A 12,537-nucleotide genomic window follows, 5' to 3' on the forward strand; every position below is an offset into this window, starting at 1 on the left:
TTCTTTTTTGCTTATTTATAACCGTTTAAAGTTAAAAACCTGAGTGTCTTTGCAGTGGATTAGTGAAGTCTTTGACAGACAGCTCAAGATCAATGGAATTCTTTTATTTTTCTTCAATTTGTTTACTTACAATCCATTACAACTGTGAGGAAGGCATTACATAAGATGAAGTAGCAGATATCACATAATCATCAATATCAGTTCAAGTGTGTATATGTGTATATATGCTGTGTGTGTGTGTGTGTGTGTGTGTGTGTGTGTGTGTGTGTGTGTGTGTGTGTGTGTTCTTGTTTAACTATATTCGTGGGGTCCAAAAACCAGGAATACAGTATACTTGTGGGGTCCGGACAGCTTTGTGGGGCCAAAATGCTGGACCCCACAAGGTTAAAGGGCTGTTTGATGGTTAAGACTTTAGGATTAGGGTTAGAATTAGGTTAGGGTTAGGGTTCGGGTAAGGGTTAAGGTTAGGCATTTAGTTGTGATGGTTAAGGTTAGAGTAAGGGGCTAGGGAATGCATTATGTCAATGATGAGTCCCCACAAAGACAGTGCCACAGTGTGTGTGTGTGTGTGTGTGTGTGTGTGTGTGTGTGTGTGTGTGTGTGTGTGTGTGTGTCAAAAACTGGCTAGTCAAACCATTAAAAACTAGCCTATAGTATGGCAGCCAACTGAGCTGCACAGATTTTGGAAGCTGGGCATAGCTACAGCTAGTTACAGGAACCTGCAGCTACAGGGCAGGTTTTTCTTACTTGCTACTTTAATGTCAGCAAAGCCAAAATGACAAATGTAATGGGTGAACAAGAGTTTATGAAAGATGATGAGGTTTTCTTCAAACTGCAAAACTTAAGTGTACGTTCGATGGTGTACAATCACAAACAATTCACTTAAAGCTATAGTACTTAGTTTCTGTCGCCCCATGCGGAATTCTAAAGTAATGACAACAAAACTGTCGGCGCATCCACATGATACAAGCCTTCCGTGATCGCGCACCACCCCCACCCCTCCTCCACGCAGTTGCTACTTAGCCAAGTGTTAAAAAAACATGATGGACTCTTCAGAAGAGGTTATTGTCTTCGCTCGATATTCTGCGTGCAAAAGTCGCCAGATGACACAATTTTTTAAACATAGCCTACTGAGAGATACAGAGAGAATTTTGTGTATTGGAAAGTCTTAATTAGCTTTGAATCCACTCATTTGGCAATGGCTTGAATGTAACGGACGTTCATTAATATAAAAAAGTTATGCACTAAAGCTTTAACTACATTTTGTATTGTACAGATGTTTGTACATATTCAATGAGTCTAGTACATGTAAGGAAAGTGCATACTGTAGCAGTACCAGCATAGTTGTGGAGTGGGTCCTTGCACATGTATCTGGGGTGCATGCAGATGTGTCTGGAGTGCATGCACACGTGTCTGGGGTGCATGCAGATGTGTCTGGGTTGCATCAAGGATCTGTAGGGGGGTGTGGAGCATCGGGGGGTGAGGAACAGGAAGTGTGTGCCTGGGTGGTGGTAACCTTTGAGCCTGAGCTGAGAGAGGAGAAAAGTGTTGCTGATGTTGTTGTTGGTATGACAGCTGGTGTTGCTGTAATGTTGGATGTGACCTCTGTTGCCATGATAACCCCGTCTGCTGCGACTGAAACGCTTGCGGAGGCTGCCCACTGTTGATTCCTTCTCGTCCTCTGTGACTCTCCCCTGTTTTCTCCTCCTCCTCTCTCCCAGGCAGCTGCTGTTTGACGATGTAGAAGCAGTCGCCGTCGTCCTGGGACAACACCTGCAGGTGGAGGGTTGAGACGACTGTCTGAGGGCGGGGCAGGAGGGACAGAGGGGTAAGGTGAGGGGTGAGGGAGGTGGGCAGGGAGAAAGACTTGACAAGTGGAGATCTTCTAGGCCTCTTTGCCCTGCTTTTATCTTCCTGGCTACGAGACGCCTCGTCTCGTCCGTCACCATCTTTTACTCCAGATTCAGCATCAGCACCATCTCCAGGTACAGGCGACGCTTTCTCAGAGTAGCTGCTGCTGCTGGAGCTACTGCTGGAGCTGGACTCGGCCTCTGACTCCAAGTCCACCTCCGGTCCAGAGTCTTCGGCTGAAGAGCTGGACTCGCCGTCGTCCCCCCAACGATGCATGGAGCTTGCATTCTGTTTGTAGCAGGCGGCGCAGCGAGACAGACCGCCGACCTGAGGGCCTGATCTGGACTGGTACAGAGAGGGAGAGTTGTTAAGGAAAAACTCAGGAGCAGCACAACTCATTTCACATATGTGAAGAAAATTCTGGAGACCTTGATGAATTAAACAGAAGCTTTTAATGAACACTCTGCGATGCTCTGCAGTGTCCGGCTGCGTCCGGCTGCGTCCTGCCAAGTGTCTGCATCTTGCTACGCCCACCCATGCTGTGCAGTGCCATGCTACATCCTGTAATGCCCTTCAGTGCCCTGTTGTGACATGAACTACTACGACTACCATTTGTAGTCACTGTTCCACTATCTTTGTGACTATTATTGACACTGTTCAGCACATCCCCAACTGGCACCGTCAGACCCCACCTACCAAGAGCCTGGGTCTGTCCGAGGTTTCTTCCTAAAAGGGAGTTTTTCCTTGCCACTGTAGCATTAGCCACTGCTAATGCTTGCTTTTGGGGGAATTACTGGAATTGTTGGGGCTTTGTAAATTATAGAGTGTGGTCTAGACCTACTCTATCTGTAAAGTGTCTCGAGATAACTCTTGTTATGATTTGATACTATAAATAAAATTGAATTGAATTAAATTGAGAAGAATTTAGGCAGCAGTACAGTTTAACCACGGTGTGCTATCGTGTCGTGCTGTCCCAACTCTCTGAAGTTCCCGTCTTCCTGAAGGTGTATTTAAACTCATGCTGGAGGCGTTGACTTTAGCTGAACCTTTAAGGTAAACAAAGATATTGTGTTATGTGTTTAATTTCTCTATGGCCTTGGCAGGGTGAGCAGCACTGTCTTATCATACAACTGCTACGTCTCCCGTCTTCCATGGAGACACAAAGTTGAAGTACTCCTCTACCTGGAAAGGTTATGAGGTTATGTTGGTCACTGACCTGAGTGAGGCCTGGGTACCACTGTCTCAACTTAGCATGAGTTCATAGGCTGGAAATTCCACAAGACTATGAGTTAATCAGACAGATAGTCAGTTAGTTGTCAGGACAGTCATCTGGTAAATTATTTATGGCTCATTCCCTCTGGTTTTAGCATCACTGTGGCGCAAGGGCCTGGGGGGGAGGTTTAGGTCTCCAAACTTTTAATGTTGAGCATATAAAACACTTCATTTTCTGCATTCTGCTTAATTTTTCTGCAACAATTTGTGCCTTTTCTGCATCAAGTTATGGTTCAAATGTCTTTATTTATGTAAAGCTTGCACTGGCCAGTTTAAATTATTGGGGGGGTTGTAACCCCCCTGTAAATTACGCCTATGCTGTGGCGTGCCGATCTGCATCGTGTCCTCAAACTAAAACATTGGACTACCTCAAGTTGTTTGTTAGCACCTTAGCAGCGACTCGCATCAACATTTTCTAATCTGCCACCGCTTGCCACGATGTGTGTTCTTGTAACGTTTGGTCACTGAAAAATATTGTGGTCATAGTTTAGTTGAGAGAAAGATTGTATTAAGTATTAAGGTTTAAAATAAACCCAACATTGACACGAAAAAAAAAGGGAAGTAATGTGACGTTATTGTTAATTCCTCAGAGGGAGGAGGTCGTGTTGGACGGATGTGTCACAAAAGAACAAAGCACTGTTTGTTTCCTGTTTCTTACTGACATGAGACCATTGGTTTATTTTAACCGTGACCATGATCGTTCCCTTACCTTAATGTAACCATGGGGAGCGTGGAAGCATTAACCTTAACAAAGCAGCAAAGCAATTCTTAGACGATACTCCACTTGTACAAGTTGATGAACTTAAATATCTGGGCCTTTTGGCTTGATTCACAACTCTCCTTTAGGTATCATATTAATTCTGTTGTAAAAAAGATCAACTGTAATTTACGAATATTGTATCGCTCTATTGACTGTTTCACTCAAGAGATTAGGTTAAGAATTGTGTCACAGTTTATATTTCCTATATTAGACTATGCGGATGTCTATCAAAACACATCAGAATCAAATCTGAAACCATTAAATGTTGCTTTCAATAATATATGCAGATTTGTGCTTAGATGTCCTTTTACTACTCCCCACTGTGTAATGTACTGTATGACTCACTGAATTTATTATCACCAAAAGCCAGAAGACAGTATCCCTGGTACCAGGTTATTTTTAAATGTGTTTATCTGATTATCCTCCTTACCTAGGAATATTTAATTCCATATAGACCCAGCTATAGATTGAGACACACTGAATATCCCTTCTTCACTGTGCCAAACATCTACAAAGAGAGTGGTAAACGTACCTTTAAATTTAAAGCCCCTTCAGACTGGAATAGCCTGCCTGGGTCTCTAAGATCTGTCACTTCTTTGCACTCCTTCAAAACATCGTTCTTTACTTACTTGCATGGAAACTGTTGCTGTAAATGTTTTCCTCATGTATGACTGGACTTTTGTTTACCCAAATATTCGTGATACATTTTGTCCTTTCCTTTGATTTATGTGTATACATGCGAGTATGGGTGTAGGTGTAGGTGTGCGTATGTATATGTGTATGTATGGGCTAAATGTTGTATACTGCAATATGTTTTATACACAGATTTGTTTTCAATAAGGAGTCGGTGGGGCAGGTGGGGTGGGCGAGTCGGGATGAGGGAGAGCTTTAGCGAGTGTGAATGTGCTGTATTGTCTTTATCTTATGTCTCGAGGAATCCCCTCGAAAACGAGATTCTTCATCTCAAGGGATTATCCTCCTAACAATACAATTTCAAATTTCAATTACAACCAAAGCCACAATGTTTTCTTAAACCTAACCGAGTTGTTTTTAACCAAACCAAACCTTAACCACAGCTGTGTTAGATCAGAAAATGTCGTCCCGTCGGTGTCAGTGGTGGCATCAGATCACATAACACTTCAATGTGTCCTACTAGAGAGCCTGCACCAACGTTTTGTTCTTTAACTTGGAGGATGAACCAGTGAGTTTAGTAAACTAATGTCACTATTCGGGGGAGAGGACAGTCATTTTTCACATAGTCACAAGAGGAAAAAGGAAATGTAGTTTCTTTTAAGCATTTAAACCAATATTGTTTGAGATGTGATCATATGTGTTTCAGCTATGACCTAAAACACACACAGTGAGCCCTGTTGTCACATCATAAATAGTCTCGCATTGACAGACCTTCCTCCACAGCGCTGCGAAGGAGGGTCTGGCTAGTCCACACAGCATTCTGGGATGGGAGAAAAACGTGCTCTGGTTTATTGGCATTTCTTTAAACCAATCACAATCATCATGGGCGGCGCTAAGCACCGGACGGAGCCACGCCAGCTGTGGAAGTAAAATGGCTGTCGAGTGTGTGATGAGAATTTTGATCAACACCACCTGCTGGGTCATTCAGGTGACTGAGGAAGCTCCTGTGTAACATGACTGTGAGGATTTGGAGTTTTCTGTGTTCATGTTCTTACAGTTTATCTAACAAACATACTCTGATCTCTCCTACAGCTTCATGGCGCCTGTGTTAAGTTACTTCTGGTTAAATGAAGAGGTGCAGGCGATACATACTGCTCTTTGTGCAAAGCAGCAACCTTCTCACACGTTATCACAAGGTAAGAATAACTTTACTGTGCAACTTCTTTCAGTAGTTGTCCACAGAAGGTAGATTTTAGTTTTTTTTGTTTTTGGAGGGATAGTAACAGAAAATATCCAGTGTGTCACATGAAGTATTAATGGCCACCTTTTTTTGTTTTGGACTGTCTTCATTCTGGTCCTCAGCGGAGCCTGCAGAGTGTGACTGAAGTCCTCCAGACTCCACCTGCTCCACCTCTTTCGCTGCATTCATCCCTTCCGCTTTGCAATGTCAAAAAAAGTAAGAAAAACATCATTTCAGTTTTATGAAGTACCTCTTTAATCACAAGAAGGCAGAAAAAAAGGAGACAGTACTCTTTCATTTGTGGTTTCCAGTTACGACATTCATGCTGGTCTTCTCAGTTGTGCCCTCAGTTTACTGCAGTAAAAATATGGGGTCGGGCTCGGGCAGAGAATCTAAACTCTAAGACCGACGCAGTTGTCAGTTTCCCGTCCAGCGCCCTCATCGTTTAAATAGCAAATGCACCTGCGCCCATCTTTGCACCCATCGCGTGCTGGTCTTACAGGGAGGTGTGTTCAGGTGCATTCTGGGCGTATTGCTATCTTGAGGCAGCGGGAAGTGATCGCGCCATTGACCAACAAAAACCTGGTCTAAAGTCAATAACGCAGCATTTCATTGTTATTTTAACATCAAATTAGTAAAATGCACCTAGGCTCGTGCACAGCGCTCGCACACTATGCTTGTTACACACACACAGGGAAGCGCAGCAGCACACAAACATGCAAAAGATTACAAATAAAAATATTACGGTGCAAATCCTAATCATAACAGTAATGCGCCAAGGTCCAAACGCGCCTGGCTTTTAAAGGGAATGGGAGATGACTCTCTGATTGGTTTATTCCATGTTACGCCCAAAACACACCTATGATTAATGAAGACACTAAGTACAACCCTTTTGAACCAGGCGCCCGGCGCACGGACCCTTTTTTCCGCCGTCAAACTAGCAAAAGTGGATTTGGACACGCCCTAAACGCACTTGCGCCAGCCGCTTCACGCCGTGCACTTAGATCGTTAAAATAGGGCCCTAGCTGTCAAACATCAACTTTTCATAAGCTAAGTGTAAGAAAAGCAACGAAAATGAATATTAGTTTTCAGATAATGCAGTTTTTAAATTGTTGATTTATCTTAAAGTTGGAAAATGTTCTCAGCCCATACAGGAACACTTTGTCCCTCTGTTTATCTGAATTATTCAAAATCACCAAATTCAGAGATACATGCTTTTAACTAGACAGTCGACAAACTGTAACAGACTGAGTAACTAATATTTAAATTAACTTCAGTGGATTTTGCATAAAAAACATTTACTTTAAGCCCCCTTTAAAAGATCATACCAGTTTTTTGTATGTTTTATTAAAGGTGCTGTAGGTAGGATTGTGAAGACCCAGGACTTAGCCAAAGAATTTGAACATCAACAACTTATCAGTCCCCCCCTCCTTTCTGCTAAAGCCCAAAACAGTCTCCTAAGCCCCTCCCCCCACAAGGGAGAATGAATGCATGTGCCTGAGCAGTGTCTGACACGCAGTTAGACACCCCCCCTGGCCCTGATTGGTGCATCTGAACAGGGAGCGGTGGATTTTTGCAAATCACACTACAGGCTGTAGGTGGTGCCAGAGGAGCGGGATATTTTTTTTTTTTTAAATTACCTGCTTCATGTAGTTCTACTGGAACATAGGCTCAGTTTCAGCAAATATGACGGAAAGTTATTTTTATAAGTCTTACCTACTGCACCTTTAAACATCACGTCTACTTTACTGCAAAACATTTTCCTATGAATTCCTATGAACAGATTAATCTTTGTTTACAACTGCTGTATCTGCTGTATCACACGGTACAACCTGACTCAGTCAAGTTTAATTTCCATATCACGATGAGAAAATGGGGAAAATGCAGGGAAAACACAGATGATATTAAGAGTTGTTTTACTTATTTCTTTTTTTTTTTAAGATTATTTCTTTAATTCTGTTATTATCCCACACATATTTTGTATGTGCAGCGTGCGGGGTGGATGTTTATGGAATTATAACAACAAACCGATTAGTCGATTGACCAAAAAGTTACCTGCAACTAGTTTGATAATCGATTAATCATTTTAGTCATTTTGCCAAATATTGTCTTGTTCCAGCTTCTCCAATGAAAGGATTTCATATATCTTTGTAACCTGAATATCTTTTGGTTTGTGATATTTCGTCGTTCAAAACAAGACATTGAAAGACGTCACATTGGGCTCTGGGAAGTTGAGGTGGGCATTCTTTCACTAGTTTTGACATTTAGACTAAACCAGTGTTTCTCAACAGGGGCGTTCAGAGGATGACGGAGGGCGCTGGAAGCAATATTGTGGAAAGGGGAGCATTGAGGTGCCTTTGGGGGGCTTTTTTTTACGATTCTTTTTTTGGGGCTTTTCCCTTTTATTATACAGTGACAGTGGATAGACATGAAAGGGGGAAAGAGATGGGGGACGACATGCAGCAAAGGGCAGCAGGCTGGATTCGAACCTGCGCCGCTGCAGGACTCAGCCAACATGGAGCAAATGCTCTCACTGGGTGAGCTTTAGGCCGCCCTGGGGGGCTTTATGGCGAGTTTACACCAAAGGTTCACAACAATACCAGTTTACACTTTAAACTACTTGCAAAAAGCAGTGGTCTGCAACATTAAAACCTGCCAGTTTACACCACTGCGACTAGACGAGAAGGTGGATCGTAACTCGTCTTCTCTTTAGTGTTTCTTTAGGCTTTGTGCGGTGCAGCTCCGTGCTGCCTTCATGGGAACGGGACGTCAGAGCATCATCTTATATAAACTCTGTACTGCAGCGTTATGAATCGGTCTTGTCATGAACTTTATAGTCTACATTGAACGTTAACATCATTTATCTTTAATAAGTCTATGAACATAGCTGTCGAACATTTTTTATTCAATGATATTATTTTTGGATTTTTGACAACAATAGTAACAACAATAATAGGACTAATAACAACAATAATAATTATAATAATAGGACCTAATCATTAAAATTCAGGGCAATTAGCCTACATCTTATTTGATGGGGGGGGGGGGCTGGTCCCAATAATGTTGAGAACCACTGGACTAAACGATTAATCGATAATGAAAATAGTCGTTACTTGCCGCCCCGAACAGCTGTAACATCATGCCATCGTCCTTTTCACAATGTTAACTCTTTATGATGTCTATCTCATAGGATATAGTCTGTATGATGTCAACTTCTACAGAAACACTCTGACAACAACAAAAAGTGTACTTACTCATACTTGTACGTGCTCCTCTTCAGGTCCAGGATGCAGCCTGACTGTCAGGTTGTGTCGACCTGCATTTACACAGCCAGGTGAGTGTGCGTTTCTCTTTGATGTCTGTTGTTGTGAGAGTACACTGTGGGTCATATTGAATAAAGCGCCGCCAAAGACAAGACAGGCGACCGCTGACAGATAGACAAACACACACCCTCTGTAAATACATCACCCCTCCAGGCCGCTTCACAAACTCCCACTGACTGGAAAGAAACTCAACCCTCTCTGGTTACCTTCAAGTGACTATATGTCACTTTTTAGTGTTTCTGAAACTGTAATGTTTCATATAATGATGATATATGACCTGTAACAGCCAACGAGACTAACAGTGAAAAGAACACTATTTTTATGTCGTTTTTATACGATACATCCAGGCTAAGTTACCGTATGCAACACTTGAAATGCAACAATGCATCTGTAACATATTCTTTTTTGAAATGAATGATTTTCTGTCTGAACAAACAACAGATTCTCACTCCCATCACGTAAAATACGGACGCTTGGTCAGGTGCCTCTGGCGTTGTTATTGATGCTAACAGTCTCCTTTAGCGTCATATAACACGCTTTATCTAAACGCGCTGGGTCAGGACTATTGGCATCCCTTTTGACGCAGTTATGTTAAGGAAAAGATCGTGGGTGGGCTTATAAAAGGTACGTTTCCATGACACGCGGGACAAGAACGGGACAGTTGGGTTTAGGAAAAGAAGAACGGGACAGTTGGGTTTAGGAAAAGAAGAACGGGACAGTTGATTTTAGGAAAAGAAGAACGGGACAGTTGGGTTTAGGAAAAGAAGAACGGGACAGTTGATTTTAGGAAAAGAAGAACGGGACAGTTGATTTTAGGAAAAGAAGAACGGGACAGTTGGGTTTAGGAAAAGAAGAATGGGACAGTTGGGTTTAGGAAAAGAAGAACGGGACAGTTGATTTTAGGAAAAGAAGAACGGGACAGTTGGGTTTAGGAAAAGAAGAACGGGACAGTTGGGTTTAGGAAAAGAAGAACGGGACAGTTGGGTTTAGGTAAAAGAAGAACGGGACAGTTGGGTTTAGGAAAAGAACGGGACAGTTGGGTTTAGGAAAAGAACGGGACAGTTGGGTTTAGGTAAAAGAAGAACGGGACAGTTGGGTTTAGGTAAAAGAAGAACGGGACAGTTGGGATTGGGAAACGTGACATGCGGGACACGATCCCCAGTCTCCTGGGTGAAAGTCCTGTGTTGTTTGACCCATCCACCACCCCAACCAACCTCCCTACGCAGATTTTTGGGCTTTCATGCTACTTGCTACCATTGTCGCTCTTAATGCTACGTCATCTTCAACCGCCATGGAGCTGCTGCTCTGCCCGGTGCGTTCTACACACACGCTGAAGGGTGCTTTTCTCGTATCTGACACTGACAGCTACAGCCCAAGCGTCCGTATTTTACGAGTTCGGAGTGAGAACGGGTTGGAACAAAACATTCATCCCTACTATATGACCTCCCGCTAGCGCTAAGCGAACTCGGTAATACTGCACCATAAAGAAAAGACCTTTAGGACAGCATATGTGGTAAAAACACTACCACTTTTGTCCAAAGCGGCCGCTAGAATCAACACAAACTGAAAGTTACACATAGCAACTTTAAATTCCTGATTTGACTTATATTTACTTAGTTATGCTTATTCAGGTTAGGCACACAAAATGTGCGTGTGAACACAGCGCATGTTTAAATAAACAATGACTAACTCAGTTTAAAATAATTCTTTTTATTTATACAATGATAAGTCTGATGTTACTTCGTGCAGAGACACTTAAGGCATGAAAATCTCTCCGCTGGTTTGTCCAAAAACTGACCAGGCTGTCATAAAAAATAATATATGATTCAGTTGTACAGTAATGCAGCAGTTTAATTCAGATGTTTCCTCTAAACAAAAAGCAGCAGAGCCAGGAGACAGTTAGCTTAGCACAAAGACTGGAAACAGGGGGAAACTGCTAGCCGTGCTCTGTCCAAAGGTAACACAATCCAACTACCAGCACGTCTAAAACTCACTGATTAACATGTTTTAAATGTTAGTTTAATTCGTACAAAAACCACACAGATTACAGATGAATTACCAGACAAATACAAGAGCAGTTTCAATCTCCTGACTCTTGGCAAGATAGCAAATACGTGTATTTCCCAAAATGTCGAACTATTCCTTTTAAAGAGACTATTTGTCTAAGATGAAATCATGATGAAGGGCGTTAAAACTTCCAGAACACTGGCAAGAAAACATTCACAAACTTGAGCTTCATATATTGTCTTTAAAAGTTTCAGAATTTTTTTTAAATGAATTTATTTGGGGAAGTGTTCATTCTAAATGGCTGAATAATTGTATTTTGATATATTCTCCATGTTGTAGTCTTTAAATATGTATTGTTCTTGTTTAATCTTTGTTTACCAATTCATTTGTAACAGTGTTTTACAAGCTCCTGTAAGTGCTTGAACTACAAAATTCCTCTTACGGGGCGCCCGGATAGCTCAGTTGGTAGAGCGGGTGCCCATATATAGAGGTTTAGTGCTCGACGCAGCGGGCCCGGATTCGACTCCGACCTGCGGCCCTTTGCTGCGTGTCATTCCCCCCCTCTCTCTCTCTCCCCTTTCATTTCTTCAGCTGTCCTGTCAATAAAGGCCTACAAATGCCCCAAAAATAATCTTAAAAAAAAACATCTTATGTTTAAATCATGAATAAAATCTGATAGGCATGAGGAATATAAATGATCATTTAAAGCTCAACTATGGAACTACAATGCTGTTATAAATAATTCATAAAATCACAAGTTATTTGACATCAGAAGCTGATCATGGAGCCAACATGCGTGGGGAATTAAAACTGCACTGGCTGAAATCTTGTTTTACTGGAGACGGCCTCTGGACAAACATGTCTTCTTCACAGCATTTAAAGAAAAAAAGGGAAGAAAACTGTTTAAATGTGTTCATAACAAAAACTGAACACATATTTTGGTGAAAGTAAGGAATCTTGTCAGATTTAAATACTAGTATTGCTACATACAAGGCTGCTGCAACTCCAAAACATTCTTTCAAAAATAAGAAACAAAAATAAACATTAATATCAATCATCATCACTGTTATCCAACACAGTACCTTTGTCACTTTTTTCAGAGCACTAACATAAAAAAAGGACATTGTTTTAAAGTCTAAAGTGCAAAACAATCACACATACACACTGAAAAGTTACTGTATGTTTTTGGTGCAATTTAATTGATTTTATACTCTCTAATAATGGTTTGCCTGATTGGTGGAGAGAGAGATTTAACATTTAAGAAAATCAGCTAGCTTTTAGGTAAGTAAGTTTAGGATTCGATAGCTGTGGTCAGTTTGGATATAATTCCCCCAGCCAACATTAAAGTGTCTTAAAAGGTAAAAAAAAACAAAAATGTAATATAGCATCAAATGTGATTTTGGCCAAAGCTGAAGGAGTGACCTGTCCCCTGAACGTGTTTATAGGTGAAG

At 41.7% G+C, this 12,537-nt stretch overlaps 1 protein-coding gene and 1 long non-coding RNA gene across 3 annotated transcripts; one reads left to right on the top strand and one right to left on the bottom strand.

Annotated features, from left to right (window-relative positions):
* Positions 1 to 1,249: 1,249 nt before the first annotated feature.
* On the bottom strand, positions 1,250 to 9,210 carry LOC116061656. Of its 2 annotated transcripts, none has more exons than XM_035992082.1 (3): positions 9,011 to 9,210; positions 5,841 to 5,953; positions 1,250 to 2,191 (listed from the first exon to the last, which is right to left on the bottom strand). In XM_035992082.1, exons 2-3 carry the CDS (start codon positions 5,939 to 5,941, stop codon positions 1,300 to 1,302), a joined length of 993 nt encoding a protein of 330 aa, XP_035847975.1. In that variant the 5' UTR covers positions 5,942 to 5,953; positions 9,011 to 9,210; the 3' UTR covers positions 1,250 to 1,299. The 2 variants fall into 2 exon arrangements, with proteins under 2 accessions (XP_035847975.1, XP_035847974.1); XM_035992081.1 differs by having other exon boundaries at positions 1,250 to 2,196.
* LOC118493194 lies at positions 5,482 to 9,079 on the top strand. The gene is made up of 3 exons (XR_004895175.1): positions 5,482 to 5,712; positions 5,879 to 5,972; positions 9,037 to 9,079. It is a non-coding gene; the product is annotated as an uncharacterized LOC118493194 (long non-coding RNA).
* Positions 9,211 to 12,537: the final 3,327 nt, after the last annotated feature.

Source organism: Sander lucioperca, chromosome 15, assembly GCF_008315115.2.
Source record: "Sander lucioperca isolate FBNREF2018 chromosome 15, SLUC_FBN_1.2, whole genome shotgun sequence".
Classification (NCBI taxonomy): Eukaryota; Metazoa; Chordata; class Actinopteri; order Perciformes; family Percidae; genus Sander; species Sander lucioperca.

What these genes read in the sequence shown, in the direction of transcription:
- LOC116061656 (XM_035992081.1), bottom strand. An exon ending in ACAGTCCAAAACAAAAAAAG is followed by an intron (nt 2,197 to 5,840) that starts GTGGCCATTAAT and finishes TCTCTGTACCAG; the next exon opens with TCCAGATCAGGCCCTCAGGT.